The following is a 20,537-nucleotide window of genomic DNA, read 5'->3' as shown; positions in this document are numbered from 1 at the left end:
GTAATTATTACTTGCGAAATAGGCTGACGAAGATCATCTAGTAATAATTATTATTACCTATCGGCTACGCTAAAGCGTCAACGTTAGATGTACGCTAATGCATATTATGCACGTGTATGTAGTTACAATACACACAAGTCTCACTCGCAACGTCTAACTTGACTATCAACGCGCTTGGGTCAATTTACAATCTGCCAGAAATAGGTTATGTTTCTTTCTCTCTCTCTTTTGCATATGTGAGACGGAGAGAAAGCTCAAAGCATTTTTTTTTCATATTATTTATCCGTACAATTAGGCTCAATTTCGGTCATTGCCGAAAATGAAAGAGAGACACATTTTATATATCGTTGTACACACAGAAAATAATTATTTCTGAGTTCACTGGTCATACAGTAGGTACCTACTACAGTAAACAATGACAACTCGTACTTCTGATTGTTGAAAAAGTTGTTTTAATCTTATTTAAAAAGTATTTGGTACATTTATTATAATAAATAGATACACAAAGTTTGGTTTTTAGTGATTTATAACATTTTTGTAAAGTTTTGTGGCATTGGCGACGTGGCAAGTGGGCCTAATTTACAAAAAAATATAACGTGTTGTGTGCAATTTCGGTTAACGATGGTTGGCGATGTGAAAAATGTAAATGTATGTAAGTATCTACCTATAACAATTTCTGGCGCTTCTTCTATAATGTATAAAAAGGTAATTTGCAATACGTTTTTTAAGTATATAACGAAAAGGCAAATTAAAATAATAATTCAAAATTGACCTACTTCTTTTTCGGGCCTAAGGCCGCCAATGGAAGTGACAATATGATTTGAACAGATTTTTTCCTCTCAAATAATACGTCGATTTTACTCTGCGAAGAATTAGAAAATGGATGAATTATCCGTACTGATAAAAAGACTGTCCATCACTGTTGTACTTCACTTACTAACCGTATTAAAAATATTATAACAATTTCTTTATAAATCACCAAGTGTATTTTATGATAAATGCCTTTGATACGTCACTCTGTGTACAGGCCCACAGCGGTAAACATTCTGTTATGTTTGTTTTCTTTTCCAATTTCATGCATGCTTTCATAAATTATTATTATTGCTCTCAACCGTAATTATAATATACTGTTAAAATATAATCAGCCTAATATCAAAGGTGTACTAATGTTTATTGCGTGCTGAGGAAAAAAATAAATCTTCGTAATTAGTAATAACTGTTTATTTACTTTCAACAGAAAACTATTTGATGTTAATAATGATAAAAAGGTTTATATTTTTATTCTTACTTAGAATTTTTGAAAGTAATAAATAGTGAAATAATATTCATTTATATTTCTTTTTTGTCAAAAGCAGGCTATTCTGGTTAATTTCACTCACAAATATAACTTTGATACATATTTTTTTCATTTTATAGTATTTAAGTTTCACGATTTTATTTGGAAATTATTAAAATATATATATATATAGATATGCGAGAGGTAAACTATAATTTATATTGTCAACTTTAAAGGAGACACAAAATATTGTTTTTTTACAATTTATGGCAGCGATTTCCAAACTGGGAGGCGCGGAGTGTCGCAAAGGGAGGCACGAAAATAATTAATTGTTGTAATATAATATAAGTAATGTAATATAAGTAATTGTTGACTATTTAAAAAAGGTGTCTGTATTATTTAATGAAATAAAGGGGGAGAGGCGCCACGATTAGATTTTTTTAAAAGGGAGGCGTAGTAACATAAAGTTTGGAAACCACTGATGTAAGGCACTCAGTCTACCAGAGGCAACTAGCGGAAATATACGAAGCATGCAATTTGAGATATTTCATTGATAATTTATATTTTTAAGTATTGTAATTTAATAATATTCGTTAAATTTGATGATTTATCTTGAATAATGTTATTTGATGATTATATTTATTGAACATATTATTATTAAGAAATTTGAAAACACATCAGTTCACTGGATTCTATTATGAAATCACGAGAGTCTCAAACATTAGCTTGGGCTATATAAATGGATATTCAACTTAATTGCGTTTGTCATAACTTTTAAAGCTCGCATATATTATCACCCTTCCCTAAATCTCTTTAATATTGAATTGGAACATGACATTAAAAATGACGTGAGCTTTAAAGCTGTTTGTACCGGAAGTCACCGTCGCGTCACTAACTAAGTAAACATTATTGTTGATACAATATTTGTTTATAAATTACATACTGCAAGGAATAAATCGAATTCACGAGAATTACTTTCAATTATCCGTAATTACGGGAGTAAAGCTTTCAACTTTGGATCAACCCAGTCACGCAGTGCTGAAGTTTTGTTCGTGCAAACGGATAACATCCATTATTTAAATACCGCTAATGTCGTTTTGTCATAGTTTCGATAAATATTATTTTACGGTCTATGTACTCAGTAGTTATAATAAACTATTAATGTTAATTGAGTTGCATCAATGGTTGTAACTTAAAATCGATTGATTTTTTTTTGAAACGTGAATACTCTGCCTACCTGAGGCACCTAGCGGAAAAATACGAAGCTTGCAATTTAAGTTTTTTTATGATTGACATTTTAGTATTTTATTCAATGTATGTCATATAATAATATGTCTGTTGGCGCCAGAAATTTTCTAGAAATCTAGATGATTGGAATATCACTTCCAGTAGCAATATCCACTGCAAACAGGTTATATTTTGACATATTATATTGGTCATCAATACCTATAGGTAGTACTTATTTTTATAAAATTTATGAATAAAAATTATATCACTAATTGATGTTAATAGAAAGCGACTTTAAAATTAAAGATATTTAAAACTTTCGTCATTAATTGTATATATAAAATATATTATTATGTATTTTATAATATCATCGTAATAAAAGATATCAACTAAGTATACCTATTTAAAATCGTAAATTCATGTTAAATTCTTTGTTACAGTGATCGTCTTGATGGTATCTCAACGTCCATCACACCGTCAGGTGGAAGGTTCGACGCCGTATCCTGGGTTTTATTGAAAGACGAAGCTCTTCCATCACCAACAGAATTCGTCTGCGAGTTGAGGATACCACAGGCCAATTATGTTGTCAAAAAAGAAGCCATTTACTATCCAGGTATGTAAATTTATTAAACTTAGATTAATATATTATATTCAAATCATAATTATTTATTCTACATTTATTTTATACATTTATTAATTGAAAAATTTGTTTCGTAACCGAGATCTAGTGTATCTTAATACTTTGGACGCGGAAGACGCACACGGTGCGTAATGACCAGGCGGCCGATCGATGTAATTAACGTGCATTTTAAAGGGGGCAATTAAAATCTCATTATCTCTTCAGCAGCGAAAGCGTTAATATGTCAAAAAGAACACTTTCGAAAAAACGAAATTTACAATTTTTCAGCCTCTTAGTATCTATAATTTTTAAGATATTCGATTTTAGGAATTTCAAGTTTATGTTGGTACATTTTGTAATGATATAAAAATTTATAATATGGCGAACATGTATACATATTGTTTAGTATTGATAAATATTTGGGTACGATCAGGTATGATAGTTTATTTTTATATATTATAACATATAATATTGTATGCTTTAATATTACTATATTCGAAAAATACCTCCAATTGAAATTAGATAGAAAACATAATACCATCTTCTCCCAGTAACAAAATACACCGATCCACAAAAATACAATCTCATAACAATGTAACATAATATTATTTCTCTACGTATTGAGTTTTTCTCTGAGGGGAAACCATACAAATTATAATATAATTAAGTATAGTAATTTGATGATAGACTGTGCAAGCCATGCGTAACTTATTTGTATAAATATTATGGAATTGAAATAAGATATTATAATAATAATATGAATTCATAAAACTTATTCAATGATAGAAATTTTAATTAATACAATAATCATATTTTTAAATATATTTTGTACCAAGGTGTTGGTATTTTAATTTATTAAAAATACAAATATTGATTTTAACACCTCATAATATTTACTTAAAAAATATTAATTAATTTCTTATTTTATTATTGATAGTATTCACAGCATGATACGTTTTGGTTTATTTAATAATCGTTTAGTTGCACACAATAGATTATTTATTTAAAAAAATACTTGAATTAGTACAATACATACAATAAAAATACTCTGTTAGTAGTTCATTTGAAATATTCAGATTTATGGATGATTATCAGACGACAGAATGTTAATATCGTTCGTTGATTTGTATGCCAATGCAGTATTTGGAAAACTGAATATTTTTTTAATGCTGAATGATATCCGAAATTTGAATAGGTATATTTATTTTTATAAACTCCAGTTAAAAATACAAAAATATTAAACCAGCTAAATATTAGGATGATAGTAACTTAGAAACAAAATGTCATAATTATTACCATTGTTTTTAAGAAAGTAAAGATTGGACAAGATTTTTTTTATTTTAAAACTAATAAGTAATAAATTATTACTGTTTGTACGACATTTGGTTATCGTATATGTTGTATGTAACGTTTATTTAATTGATGTTAATTTTCAAACAACTATCATGTACTAGTCAGAACGCTTAACGTGCGGCGTAGAAAAACTTTAGATTTAACGCTATACGCAACAAAACGGTCGAATTGGCAACGCTGGTTACGTCAGTGAGAATCAATGAAAGTCAAGCTATTATAATTGTACTCATTAGTTTAGATAAATGTGGCTCACGAGTAATATTGCATGGCTATATAAAAAAATTAAGTTTGATTATTTAAAGTTACATTTTTATGGTACCTATTTATTTGTCAACTAAAAAAAATACAATTTATAATATAATTTCACATAGTTTATTAATTATCACGATTGGTTTTGTGCTTTAATAGTATCAATAAAATTTAGAATGTCCTATCAAAGTGAATGATAACGGGCATAATCATTTTCAATTATTTATATAGAATTAGTTTGGTATATACTTACATATATTTTTATTAAATAACGTATAGTCAACCGAAAGCAGGTAGGTACTCATATTAGGTAAAAAGTCATTTTCTTATAAAATATAACTTTCAGAGTTGCGTAGGTCTATAGAAAAAAAAATGTGTGAGCGTTAAAAAACAATTTATCTAATTTTGAATATTTATGGTGACAGGAAAAGGCTATCTGGTCGAGCAACCCGAGGCTGGTACACGTTTATATGGTAAGCAAGGCGATTAACCCTGATTACCCAGAAAAAAATCACTAATATTTGTCATCTGTAAAATATATAACTCACCAACCAACCACCCACCGTAATATAAAGCCTTAATAAATCAATTCCATTTTTCTCACTTTCACTGTCCATAACCCAAACTAATACACTATTATTGTATTTATCTATGTATGTATATATAAGTGGCATAATGAACATTGTTTTTCACTGCAATATTAAAGCACCTATTAATAATAATATAATATTGCATTTGAAGTCTGTATGAATACGTGTGTGGTTACTTTAGCACAAATCATCATATTAACTGACGAATATAGAAATTAAAATAATATTATGAAACGGTTAAATGTAAATAGTACGTAAAACATTTCACCGTGTACAGTTCGCCGTGAGCTTTCTTAGCGGAAAGAGATCCCGTATACTATACGGTCTCCACTTTTATTAGATTCAATATGAACATTAATTATATTTTCATAGCTGATTTTGGCAAAACTCATGAATTAAAGAAAGAAAACCTAACTCAACCTAACCTAACAAATAATCCAGTATATCGGCTATTTTCAAAATTCGTTTGCTGCTGGCTTCCTGTAAAATGTAAACCGACAAGAACCGTGTTTTATTAAGACATGAATTTTATGTCAGTTCTATATGACCCAAAGAGATTGGACGATCCTTAATATACGTCCATATATTTCAGATACAACATTTCACGGTGAAGTGTGATATGGCAAACTGCATACTTACAAGTTTTCGGGCACGTTATGAAACATTACTATCTCAATATTAATGTAAAATACTTTTGCGATTTACTCATTAATTATAATGAATTTCCTAACAATATTAGGAACTGTTATTTTTAATTAATGTATGAATAAAAGGTGTACTAAGTTTCTGTTTAAATTTTTTATTACAATGTGTTTGCTAATATTTCTTTTAATTAAACAGTTTGTATGCAAACGAGATTTAAGAATGCAATATTCTTTATTTAACAAAGAAATTTAAATTTAAATTAAGCTATAGTAATAGGACTTCAACTCACATTCATTGCAATACAGTTACAACTCGCTAACTGGGTCATACCTTGTGCATTGTTTTTCTGGGATTTCTTCTTCATAATCTTTCATATTTGGTTTTTGAGTTTATTTAAAATTATTATTAATGACAAATTTATTTATTTATTATATAAAAAAAGATTTATTTCTACAGTCTATAAAAAGGATTTTTACACAGGTAATAATTTTAATTAATAGAGAAATCTCTGTACTATTTTAAAAATATATTTATTTGAATATACATCATTAGGTTAGTAAATAGACGACTCTTGTAATAATACGCACAATATGTATAGGACCAGGAGTTGGATCAACGGTATGATAGAGATTCTCTATGGGGTGCTTGGCAAAGTACCTACTGTGAATTTACGAGTAGCTTACCTGGTTTCTAATAATACAAGTATTTCATTTATCTAGTATTAAAACTTCTGCCTGTTTGACCTAAATTAACTGTTTAAAAAATCCCACATTGACATCCCATATCTTACGTGAATTTTTATAGTATTTAGTATTTTTCAAACAAAATGTTGTAATTTCAATAAAGAATGACTGATGAGGAAAAAACCGGTCTTAATTTATTGATTAAAAGTGGAATAAGTACTACAAAAAAATGCGTTTTATTAAATCAAACATTTTAATAAATGATTGTATTTTTAATTAATAACACTACATATTTTTTTTAACTATTGCGTATCATTATTATAATCATCCTATTTGTATTGAGTACTTGATGAAAGCCTCCAACTCTCTTCACTGTTATCAGTTCCTTACAGTAAAGTTTGTTCATGCTATGAAATGGTCCTCGAAGGTGGGGAGCTAAAATTTGGCAAGAATATAGCCATCAATATCTTTATTGAGTAAAATAATATAAAAAAAAGAATTAACTATATTCAATAACCATGTCCGTATTCAACAAACAATTAACAAGATTTGAGAATGTTACATTTTGTATAATATTGAATATACATAATGTTACAACATCTCAGATATATCTACTATAAACATTTTTTTTTTGAAAAAATACGACGTCTGACGGGAAGTGAACATGTAACCACTTATCCATTGTTATATATCTGATTTGTTTTCAAATTATGTATATTAACTGTATTCAGTGTCAGTGTGGATTTGCCATTGTTGACGCTTAGTGTCTAATGATGTGAAAAGGCGAAACCAGAGTCACATATTATAAGTAACTCAAATGGAATAGTACACAACCAAAATCAATTATAATAATATAGATATATTTGTATATTATTAATACAGTACAATACGTAAATACGCATATATACATCACCATGTTCAATCGTAAGATGCTCATCTAGGATGGGGATCCACAGAGTGTAGGTTTAATTAACCAATTATAATTTTTTTATGGGAAATGGATATCAGCTACTTGTTGACCTAATTATTTATATTTCCTGAGTCAAACTACACAAGGAGAAAAAACAACATTTGAATTTATCAGACACGGGATTAGTATATCGTAAAACTGTCTATAAATATTTAGTGTATTCAAGATTTAATGGAAATTTTTTAAAACTTAAATAATTCAATTCAATTAAATTCATTTATTTCTAACATATTGTGGACATTACAAATTATAAGTTTAAGACGTTTACAACATGACATTTAGAAACAAAGGAATATAAAACAGTATTACATAAAAAAAGAGATAGATAGTATGCTATTAAACAGTAGAAATGTGTAAATACAAAAAATATAAATTATATAGGTACAAGGAATTAGTACACCGGATGAGTAAAGCAGATCCTATTTTAAGAATTTATAAAACAACGTCTACCTATACTCATCCTCACATAGGTGGAATATATCAACACCCGAAGCAATTTCGTAAGTTATTTATCAAATATTTTTCTTTTTTCGTCCGATCCTAATAGGATCATATAAGCCTCCACAGGTATCAAATATTCACCACTAATACTGGATTAACTACTTAATTATCTAATGGCTTTGAAAAAATGTAAAAATCACTAGGTGGACTGTAATAATTAACACTGGTAGTATTTAATAGATATGAAATCAAAGCTAAAATTTATCTTTGCCTAAGTTTATCATTATTATTAAGCAGATATTTGATAGTAATTAAAGGCTAGCTTGCTAAGTATTACTTCTTTGATGATCGCTTTGACGAGTTTGAGTATTCTACCATTCCAGTTAATCAAGACAGCCAAAAGCTTTAATATTTAAATGTTAAACAGTCCGTTGAGATATCTGGCAGGCATCCGTGACAGCTCGGTTTGTTTCGGGAAATTTATCGTTCATTTCTATCTCTACTTAGATTTAAATTAAGTACTCACTTGTATTCATTATTGACGAATAATATAACATCGTACTGAGCCGATAATAATATAGACTCATATAAATTTATAAATATAAATATATTTTGGTATTAGGCAGTCTAAAAATAGTACACACATATTTTAACACGTTTTTATTAGGTCGTATTCTTGTTTCTCCGGTACAGATTTTTTCTTGTGCAGTACAATTTTTTTCTTGTTTGTCCAAGATTTTTAACTAATTTTCCGACTAGATAGACATTTGAAACTTTTAAAATATATCAAAATACGACAACAATGCATTCTTTTAATACTTTTGGCCATCTTTAAGCAGAATTGAATTCATTTTCAGTTAATTCTGTTTTGTATGTTTCGGAAAAAAATTCGTTAAAAATAATATTTACTACCCACTATTATTGGTTGCTAAGTGGGTCCTAGTAATTAAATTATTAATATATACATGCGTTACTATGGAAATCAATATGGAATGTCAAAATTACATTTCTGTATTCTATAATATTTATTCAGTATTTCTATCAAGTACAATAAAAAGTTTTTATTTATACATAGTATTATCAAGTTTATATGATTCAACAGAAAATTTAAAAACGTGGTATATAAAAAGTCCTTTTCATCTTGTAATTATTTTAAATAACTCTCAATTTAAACAAAGATAAAGATAATAGTTTCTTGATTTTTAATAATACACTAGTTTTAATAATGTACAATTGTTTATTGAACGTAAGTTATTTGGAACATCGCCAAACTCTCATAAAAAAATGTTGGTGCTGGGCGGGACTCGAATCCGCATCCATTGGAAACCGGCTAAAATGCTTTGCCAATTTAGTCATATACGCCACACCTAATCACAATTAAATTAATCAGTAACTATGCGTCTGAGGAATTTCGTTAATATTGGCGATAATTTACTGTGATTTTGATTCAAGCAAGGTACCTACTTCTCACAATTATTTTCAATTAAACTATCAAAATAGATTTTTTATAGAGATATTGGATTTCACCGTGTGTTTTTCATACCTCGTAAAATTACTTTAGTTCTGTCGAGAAAAATCTATAGAGAGCTATTTCTTTTATGATTAAATAAAAATTTTAAAAAATATTTAATAATGTACCATATTATAACAATTATATTATCTTATATTTTTTTTTATTTATCTGTCTGTAACGCAATACAGCACAAACACTCTCTCTATTTCTACCAAAGGTATGCACAGCTAACAATAAGCTGTCTCTGTATCTGACTAAACATAACGTTTCTAGAAAAAAATACAACATTTTTGTTGTTGTTTGTTGTTTTCAACCTTTTCACTTTATCCATCTCTTCAATTTGTGACAAGCATATTCTTATCGAAATTGACGTTTTCAGAGATATATCATTTTCAAAATCGTGTTTCTTATCCGACAACATACTTCTTTATACTTTTCCGCGAATATGTCACAAATTAATAGTAATATCATTTAATACGTATATTTAATATACTCGATTTATGCTAGTTCTGTAGTACGTGCTGTACTGTGAGTATTTGTCAAAACTTTATGAGTGTGTTTTCTTTCGCGACCCGATTAATAATTGCATGTCAGTTTATTTTTTAAATTTTTTAATTTGTGTTTAAGTGTATATTTTACCTGTCTCGCTCGGTAAAACAAATTTACATATATTTTCTCTCATGAGTAACAGACATATAGATAGATGAATCAAGACAAATATAATATAATGTAATAACGTAAATTTGCCCGAAAAACAATTTGCGTCTTTGTCGCGTGATCGCATACATAGAATACCCCACATTGGATTCCTCGCATGCGTGCTGCACTTAATCGCTTAGTCACGTATATGCATTTTGCTCACACGCTTTTTAACTCATTCACTTTATTTTATTAAAGTTTCGTTATATTTTTATATATAATAATAAAATACTATGTTTATACAATACCAATGAAGCAAATATATACAATACATTTTTATATTATAGAAGCGAGCATTAACCATGTTCTTTATAAATTAACTTTTGTTGTCAGTGTGCATTTGCCTTTTTGAAGATGCCGAAAGTTGAAACCTAGATCGTAAAAAACGACTCAAGTGGAGTAGTATACAATTTAAATCAGTTGGTATTTAAAATCAAATTTCATTAATTATGTACCTTCGGTCGATAGTATTTAATTAATTAATTAACATAATAATTTTGAATTAATAAAAAAATGCTTAAGGTTACTTAATTATTTACGTATGTCTAATAAGCAAGGTGGAAAAACACGTAGACATTTTTAAATATATCCGTTTCCTTTGAAGATTATTGCCCCTTACCCAATCGAGTCGTGAAGGACTCACTCGGAGCTTTGAAAATCGGTGGAAGACTCGAGAGCTTTTCCACATCTTTTGGTTGAGACTGACTAATGAACTTTACTCTTCAAAAGACCGACAAACAAGCCATCGTCCTTTCATTTTAAAATAAAAGCAGTGGTAAACCTGTAGATCTTGGATGAAATAAAAGAATGATTGGGGCATAACTAAAGAAAAAATGTACTTACGTATGAATGAGTCAAGTTTATTTGTGATAAAGAATATTTTTGAATTAGTAGTGAGGATTAATTTCTAATAAGTAGATATTATTGAATTTTTAAAAGGGCAATCAATGTCAAAGAACAATACAATGCTCATACCTTTAATCAATAGAGGCTCGTATGCTTTTTAAACCGATCTCTTTCATAGAACGGATTAATAAGAGAAAATATAATATCCAGTCTCCATAATCAGCCGCCATTCATTACTGGATTAAGGCCTTTTGAATCCTTCCATTATTTTTGTTTCTATAATATGAGTGTATTTGTTCCAGCGATTGTACAGTCGCTGAGTGACATATTCGGCTACCTATTTCAGTGACCCCTTTTACATCGCGTATTCTTTCCTGAATCCTTGCCCATTGGTTTTTTTTTAATTTTTCCCCGTATTAAGCTCAACATAGTTTTTTTAATACGAATGCACTAGTACTATACTTTGGTTGCAGCTGTCATAGTCAAATTTAATATGTAAGACTTTTCATCCGTCCCGGGTTCGATTACCGGTGAGGTCACAATACATTATAAGTATATAATTTATGTAAAGTGTGTGTGTTTCTGAGATTATATTACAACTGTTACTACACAATTGTCATTTGGCTTCATATCCTGTTGCGGTGGGGGAAAAAATTTGAATCAATTTTATTACTAATAATTAAATACAACAAATTTTATACTCCATTTTTTTATTCAACAAGATTCGAGCATTATTTATTGAACATAGGTAATTTAAAGACACCCCAACAACATAACTACTAGAAAAAACCTTTGAAACTAATAAGCGCGTCAGTGACTCATTCAATAAAGTGGATTGGCTTACATTTGATGGTTGCGGGTTCGTATCCTGCCCGGTATTATATTTTTCTGAAAGTGTTTTCAATTGATGAATTTTCAATAAATAATAATGTTACGCTTTTAAATATTGTAAATTATTCGCTGAATAAAAAAATAATGTTTATTTTCAAATTATTTTATATACTTATCATTTACATGTTTTATCACAAATTTTAGTTTTATTCGATTTTGGCATCTGTAATAAGAATATTTATTTATTCAACCATAATGCCGGAATATAATCTAGTATTATACAACTGTTTTAGTTTATCTGTCTGTAACGCACTGCAACACAATATAGCACATACACACCCTCATTCTGTCTGCCAAAGGTATTCACATCACGCATACACACAGAAGGTGGCACTAATACCTGTTATTTTTTCTAATATTGTATAATTATCTAAATTATCATTTATAATGAATAGTAAAATATAATGTGTAATTATTACCATCGTGTTAATTATTAATTTTAACAGATTAAAAACAAATATGAAATTTCTTTTGAAAATCTACTTGATTAGATCGTCATATTATAATTTAATAGAAATGTTTTTATGGCTTCTCTTATATTCTATATCGATAATACTTTGATAAATTGATTACATCTTGTCTGTAGGAAAAAAAGATGAATAGTGAACGATCTCTTTGGAAAGAAAAATAATATATCGGAGGAGAAATATGGCTTCTTTACCTTGAAGGAACAAAATGGATGCCGATGTCAAGGTATCACTGTGCAAGGTTAAGAATCTCTGAACTGAGGGGTTGAGGACTATATGTCGAGAGAATAGGGCAGATCAGCCCTTCTTTTTAAATCTAAAGGAATCCGCGGCTATTGTCGAAGAGACGAGATTTTTTTTATTATTTTGACTCTTTAATTGTGTAAGTCTTCTTTTTGATATATAAATATATTCTAAAACGTTATTAAAATATAATTAATAATAATATATTAATAATTATATAATATTTAAATAAAAACATTACAATTTGATAATTATATACTTAGAATAGTTTTGATCACAGGACACTCTATCGGAAAAGTCTCGCTAATATGATAGACGTCCTTTGAATATGTAGTAATCGAAAAAGAAGAATAATAATAAAAATAATAACACGATTAAAAGAACTTTTAAATACGATGTTTTTAAATTTTCTGTTGAATCATAATATAAACTTGACAATTCTATGTATTAATAATTTAGGACAAATAAGGCAATTGTCAACAAATCATTTTTTTGCTATTTTGCAACAAACAAACAAATATAGAATACTGAAATCTCATTTTGATTTCCATAGTAACGCACGAATATATTAATAATTTAGTTGCTAGGACCACCTCCTTAGCAATCAATAATAGTGGATTGGATTACGAATTTCTTCCGAAATAACTTTTCATACAAAACAGAATTAACTGAAAATGAATTCAATTCTACTTAAAGATGGCTAAAAGTATTAAAAGAATGCATCAGCATCGTGTTCTGATATATTCTAAAAGTTTCAAATGTCTAGCTAGTCGGGAAGTTAGTTTAAAATCGATTGCAAGATTTGTACTGGACAAACAACTACCGGAAAAACAAGAATTCGAGCTAAGAAAAACGTGGTAATATATTACTATAGACCAGGCATGGAAAACTCCAAGTAGGCTATGATCTAATATCCACTATTAAAACCGGCAGTAATCTATCACACTCTGCAGTTTATTGTCATTCTTAAACATAAACGAACGTATTATATTTGGTCGGCTACAAATTAACTAACTAACGTTTGTCTTTTACCAAGACAAAGAAATACTTAATTTTCATTTATCGTTTTTTTTCGTTTCGGCACACAATATTGTCATACCAATATCTTGCAGCCTTAAACGGCTGGATTCACATCATCTCTTTCTCTTACTACTGCGACAGGTTGTAGTCCAATACGAATTATGTGATACAACAAGACTAATTTTCTTCTTCATAGTTAATTTGAAAACGATTTTAACGTACATCAGTTGTGGAAATAAAAATAGGTAAGTGTAGTTAATTTTTTTCCAATGAAAGTCTCAATGAAATCATATTATACTCCAACAGCTGAGTAAATATACACACTTTATAACTCAGTTCATGGTACGATCTACTAACATCTATCCCGTAATAGATGCGTTGGACATGTCTGCTCTATACACTTAACTGGAATAATATTATTATAAAATAATCAATGAATTGATGAATGAATCGATCAATGAAAAAATAATCAATCAATATAAATAAAATAGGTTTTTAAAAACAGTAAGTATTCTATGGGGCTCTTGACAACTTCATGGAAAGTCTATCATTTCGCATTTGACTGCCGAAAGCTCTTTCTACACTACCCCAATCTCAGAGACATTTAGTATAACTACCGTTGCCTATATACGTTTCTATCACGAATAGGTGCATGGGTGGTATGGTTTTTTTCCTTCTTAAGACATGGGGTATCCAATGGAGTTGCATAATTTTTATATGTGCGATAATAATTGTACGATATATATAGTTTGAAAATAAACATTATTCTTCAGGTACCATTTCATAATAATCAATAACTTCCTTTTAATATTTTCAGCATCCCCTCATTATTTCAAAGCTCAGTGCTGCTCAGTAAGATTTTTTAAAGCTATTTTTTGTTTCAAAAGTCCTCTTGATTCTTAAGATTAAAATTTTAGGTAAAACTTGTTTGTCTATTTTCTATATTATAATAAATATCCTTGTTACTTTCTAAAATAGGATAAAAATGATAATATACTACACACATATAATATAAATATATAATATGTAGTGAAACAGTAGTTTAATCAGTAACATAAGTGAAACAATCACACACACCCAGGCTTTGAAAAAATCACATAAATCTTTTGTAACCTCACCGGGATCGAACCCTCCAGGATAAAAGGCCAGCGCTTTACTCATCGGACTATGAGGGCCGCCTATGGGTATATATAAATATGGGGTACACATACACTTTATTACATCGATCTGAAACCTTCACCGATAGACGATTTCTAAAACTTAAATACAAACTTGGCTGACGTTGATTTACTTGCAGAGATAATTGATTTAGAATAATATTTAGTATCTTAATATAAAATAAACGGAAACACAAATGCGCGCTTTGGCAGAGTTTCAGTACACGGATACAGAGGACACTTCATGTCATGGTATGTGCATGTGCATGGTTGCTACATCAGTCCTGTGCATCATAGCTTCTGGACAAGAAAGTGTGGAACTAAAATCTTTTTATTCTGACACTTTTATAGTGTCATGGAAGGCGGCCGTGCACAAACCGCGGCTGCATATACATGGCGGGTGGAGATGGGACAATTCAAATCATTATCAATCTCAAACGTTATAAATCATGTCTGAGTGATGCCGGGTATTAAAGCTCTAAAGTCTAATATTATTATTATAATATAGTTTAAAACAAAATAACATATTATAGGACCTACTTAATGTACACAAATTGACGGATTAGTTATAATACAGTTAACTGTATGAAATCCACTCAGATCGTGACTAAGTAGGTATTATAATTTTTATTAGACAAAAAACAAATATACCGTGCCAATCATAGTGTGTAAGAGGGCTATATCAAAATGTGACATTCATCCGACACGTATGAGGAAATATCGCCTTTGAAATCTGCCGCTCCCCCTCCCCCCGGCTATCACTCCTCCACTCACCCCCCGCGAAGCCTTTCTCCATCCTAAGTGGTCCTTCATTTCCTTTCATGGAGCCGCGCGAACACTTACGGGGGCGAATTTCCAGCAAGGGAAAGCCATCACGACCCCTCCGAGGCTCGCGTGCCTCGCACCCCACACCCCTGGTCTGAGGATTCCTATGTGCCGACGTGTAAAAAGCCTATTTGCGTATAAAAATACGTGAGTACTGCTTAATTCAGTGATCGTGAACCTTTCACAAAATAATGATATTTCTTTAAATGGTCCAATATCACGTATCTCAATTTTATTAATTGAAAATCAATGTCTCTATTGAATATACATATTTTTTCGTAGTAAATCAAAAAAATATAAAAAAAACAAGTAAAATCATTTGAAAATTAGCAAGCGAACATAGTAATTAATATAAGCCTCCTTGTAGGCATTTTAAAGCTAAGCACCACACCACCGATTATTTAATAAAAAAAAATATTTTAAAACCACTGTGAATAATGACATACATACAAACATCAATTAATATAACACACGTACCTTTTAAGAAAATATGGGCATCGGGTGACTTATTTTACAACGTTTTTCTGAGCTCGTATTCTTATTTGTCCGGTGGTTCTTTGTCTGGTACAAATCTTGCAATCGATTTTTAACTAACTTCCCAACTAGCTAGACATTTGAAACTTTTAGAATATATCAGAACACGATTCCAATGCATTTTTTTAAAATACTTTTAGCCATCTTTAAGTAGAGTTGAATTTATTTTTAGTTAATTCTGTTTTGTATGAAAAGTTATTTTGATACCATAAGGGGGTCTGGGGACCTAGCAACTAAATTATTAATATATACGTGCGTTACTATGGAAATCAATATGACATGTCAAGATGACATTTCAATATTATTTCTATCAAATACAAATTTTTTTGATCGTTGAAGCTAGTCAAGTCAAGTTTATATTATGATTCAACAGAAAATTTAAAAATGTTGTATATAAAAAGTTCTTTTTATCTTGTAATTATTTTTATTATTAATAATATCAGTAAAACGATACTTATATGAAATAAAAATATCTTGGGGTGTTATTTTTTTGAAGCTATTTATTATTTTATAAAAAAAAATTGTAAAAAGTAGCAGTGTTACCTGTCAAAATAATTATCGATGCGTTCTATAACACTATTTAGCTAACAATAATACTATTTTACATCATAAGCAAATAAATATAGAATGACATATCCATACCTAAAGTAGATAAGCGTAGATTTAACTAAAATATAAATAGGTAGACATCTATTTCGATAAAACCGGTGTATTTTACATGAATTTCATTTGTAATTTAGTTTTTTTTTGTATATGTAAAAATAACGATACTTTAAGATAATACAGTGAATGCGTAAAGAAGCGTGTGAGCGAAAGGCATATTGCGTGACTAAGCGATTAAGTACAATGAGAGGTTCAACGCGGGTGTTTTATGTATACGATCACACAACAAAGACGCAACTGCTTCGAATGAAAATTAACGTGAGTCAGAGAGTCAGTTTATTGTTAGCTGTGCATACCTTTTGGTAGACAGAGATGGTGTATGCTTTGTTGCTTTGCGTTACAGGCAGATGTATCAAGACAAATAAATAATATATTATAATATTAGACCTAATGTTTAATATTCTACCAACATAAAATATCTTTCTGTAAATATTAAAATAATTTTAATAAAGAGATGTTAAAAAAGTGGATATATATTATGCATTATTAACGCCATCTCTGAAATACATCCTGTTATGTATTTATTCATTATAACTTAGAATTATTATATGACCTTGAATTATATCTACAATATGGCTGCTCTCCCTAATGACATTGTTGAATTATGAATCTCTTATTTATTTTCCATGAATGTAATTTTACGTGTTCTTCATAACTAGTAAAAACACTTCTGCCATTCTATCTCACATAAACTATCGAAGAAGTTTTATACTATAGCAATAATATTTTAATAATGTTCAATCATTATTTTTACTTTAGGTAAAAAAATAAAAATGTTGTTGTCAACTGTATATTTTGTATTTTAATACGTTCAATACTAAGCATGAATGACTACCATATTATTTATCACCAATTAAATGTTGAATACGTTTGAAATAATTATCTAAACTAATCTATTAATATATTGATTTAAATTTAATTTTACCTTTCAGGATTTTTCTTATCACATCACCCTGATACTCTACCACATATTGTATTTTTATGTATTTTGTTATATTATTTTTTTATAAGTATCTAAAACAATGCATTTTTTCAGGTGCAGATGGTGCGGCACAACTACAAGTCTTCTGGTTTCTCATCATTTTACCGTTCACCTTGAGGTTTTTGTAAAAAAACAAATCACTTTCTGAGGTAAATGTTTCCAATCGATATTTTGTAAAAAATAACCTAAGTACATAATATTATCTCGTAATAGAAGGGAAAATAAAACGAATAATGGTATCTATTTATTATCGTTGAAAAACTATTTTAAACTCAATTTACTTATTAACTATTCCTACAATGTAGTCTAAAAAATATTTTCCTTTACAATACACCAAATTAATATAATAATATGTTTTATTTGATAAAATAATATCATTATTTTTTCGCAAAACCTCAATTATTTTATTAAATACGTAAAAAGTATTGCAAATAAATTATGTCGTTAATAATAAATGTGTCGCTAGATTTCAAAATCAGCCGAGTACATAATGGATGAATTGGAGAAAAACAGTTTTTTTGTTTTCTCAAGTACACAGTCACAAGAGTGAAAGTTTATATTATTTCGAGAATAGAATATTTAAAATTAATAACTTTCTCATTTCGATAATGCAGAAATATTAGAAAGCAGTCGTTCTTCAGCAATTCACAAAAAAGGTCAAAAACACCTAAAGGTAGACTTGGCTGATTTTGAAATCTAGCGACACAATTATGGAATTTGGATGTTTTAAACTTTAATATTTTATTGCCGCGAACTGCCAGTAACATAGACAGTTCGAAAAGTTTATTACGAATTGTTATTTGGTCCATTACTGCTTATAGGTCATATTTTAAATGTTGTCATCATACTATAAATATCATAATTCGAACTATTTTTATTAAATTTTCCGCCGTCGCCATCATTCACAACAAAATTCGTAAACATCGAAAAAAACGCAGTCGACTGCTTTTAATTTGCAACAAAAAAAATCACATTTTACACAAGCCTGACGTGCAACCTTGATAATATTATCTGTAAGCCGATACGAATCTCACAGACGCAATGGTAAATATTCGCAAGTGATGCAAATAATTAGCATTAGTGTGTGTAGAGGTTGTGATTTTTTTTCATTTCTCGAGCACAACCTCTAGATCCGTGACGTCTTTTGTTTGAAAAATTTTTGGTGACCGATTGCATTATATTAAAATTAAGCCTGTCAAAATGCATTATTGCAAAAAAAGAACTACGTTTTTTGTTTGTCGATTCATAATTAAATCTTATACAATTATTTAGTCTGTACTAATGCAGTGAACAAAACTTTAACGACAACATATTATTATTTAAGATAGGTTTATTAATGTTTTGCATTTTTAATATATTATATTCATTAAATTCATTATGAGTTTTTAATTGTGCCTATTGATTAAATAAACAAAGATTTTTGAAGTTATACTATTTTTGGGGCGAGAGAGAAATTGAGAGCTGCGGGCGCACAGCGTTACGACAGTATGAAAATAGCTGCGAATCAGTCAGCTGTATATAAACGCAAGTTTGATAGTATAATTGTTCCGTTGCCTAGGAAACGAATTTATTATTGTCGGCCATTTGCAATTCCTTACATAAACAAACGATTAAACGTCAGAGTGACAGTTGTTATTTTAAAAATAAAAACAACGAGAAATAACAATATAATTAAGAGCTAGTCGAAGAATCTAGGTTATCACAAGTTTTGTTTTTGTTTTGTTACGCCAAATAAGTATAACTTCTACTGCGCGTACGCACCGATTTTTTTTAATACTTAAAAACTCTTATCCTTGATAGAAAAAATAATAATATCATATTTTTTTCTTTTCTTTCCAGGTGAACTAAAGTGAGAAAATGAAGAACAAGTGTATCAAAAGTGTTTTGAGAAAAATATATTGTAAAGGTAGTTAACATATCGATAAAATATAAACTCTAAAACATTTGTGAATTGACAATATTATTTGTACATAGACTATTTAAAATGAAACTCTATTCGAAATATGATTTCTTCAATTAATTTATCGACACCAAAATGAAGTAAATATAAATTTTATTGTACAATAAAATATATTATATAAATCGTTACACACTAGTCATTTGTCCAAAGTTTATTTGCAAAAGAATGCATATTTCTGTACCTAATATGAAAGTTTTTTTTTTTGTTTATATTGAATGTTTTCATGTATTAAATAAAAAAGTTTGATCAACTCAAACTAGTTATATTATTTTATGAAAATTTAAAATTTGTCACCCTAGTTCTATTTTGTTATAAAAGTAATTTTTTGAGTTTGAAAATTGAATCGAAATAAATTCGATTTTAATAAAATACGGTAGGGGTAAGTAAGTCGATTGTAATAAATATGTCAACATCAAAGAAAGAAAAATTGAAACAATTAAAAATATTAAAATGTTGTAATAATTGATGTCACATAATATAAATAAAATTATTTTTTATTTTATGACAAGTTAGAAATCAGGTGACAAATTTAATTACCTACTTAGTAAAGTTTTTAAAAATTGAAAATATTTCAATGTAAGCATGTTATTTATATAACAATCAATACTATTTGCTAGCTTGGTGTTAATTTATGTTTGTTTTTCTAATTAAAAATACGTGAATATAAATTATATGTATTTCTTG

At 28.8% G+C, this 20,537-nt stretch overlaps 1 protein-coding gene across 2 annotated transcripts in view; it reads left to right on the top strand.

Annotated features, from left to right (window-relative positions):
- The window catches only part of LOC147064293 (uncharacterized), a 527,685-nt gene extending 507,418 nt beyond the window's left edge, over nucleotides 1–20,267 (top strand). For both annotated transcript variants that reach the window (XM_085958787.1, XM_085958786.1), the window contains 4 exons: nucleotides 2,944–3,116; nucleotides 5,150–5,197; nucleotides 17,948–18,042; nucleotides 19,733–20,267. In XM_085958787.1, the coding sequence (XP_085814913.1) occupies nucleotides 2,944–3,116; nucleotides 5,150–5,197; nucleotides 17,948–18,021 (295 nt within the window). In that variant the 3' untranslated portion in view covers nucleotides 18,022–18,042; nucleotides 19,733–20,267. The remainder of the gene's footprint in view (nucleotides 1–2,943; nucleotides 3,117–5,149; nucleotides 5,198–17,947; nucleotides 18,043–19,732) is intronic.
- Nucleotides 20,268–20,537: the final 270 nt, after the last annotated feature.

Source organism: Rhyacophila brunnea, unplaced genomic scaffold, assembly GCF_057557595.1.
Source record: "Rhyacophila brunnea isolate RB1 unplaced genomic scaffold, BYU_Rbru_1.0 scaffold_8, whole genome shotgun sequence".
In the NCBI taxonomy this organism is placed as follows: domain Eukaryota; kingdom Metazoa; phylum Arthropoda; class Insecta; order Trichoptera; family Rhyacophilidae; genus Rhyacophila; species Rhyacophila brunnea.
The sequence above is the reverse complement of the archived record's forward strand: the minus strand, read 5'-3'. Positions and strand labels throughout refer to the sequence as shown.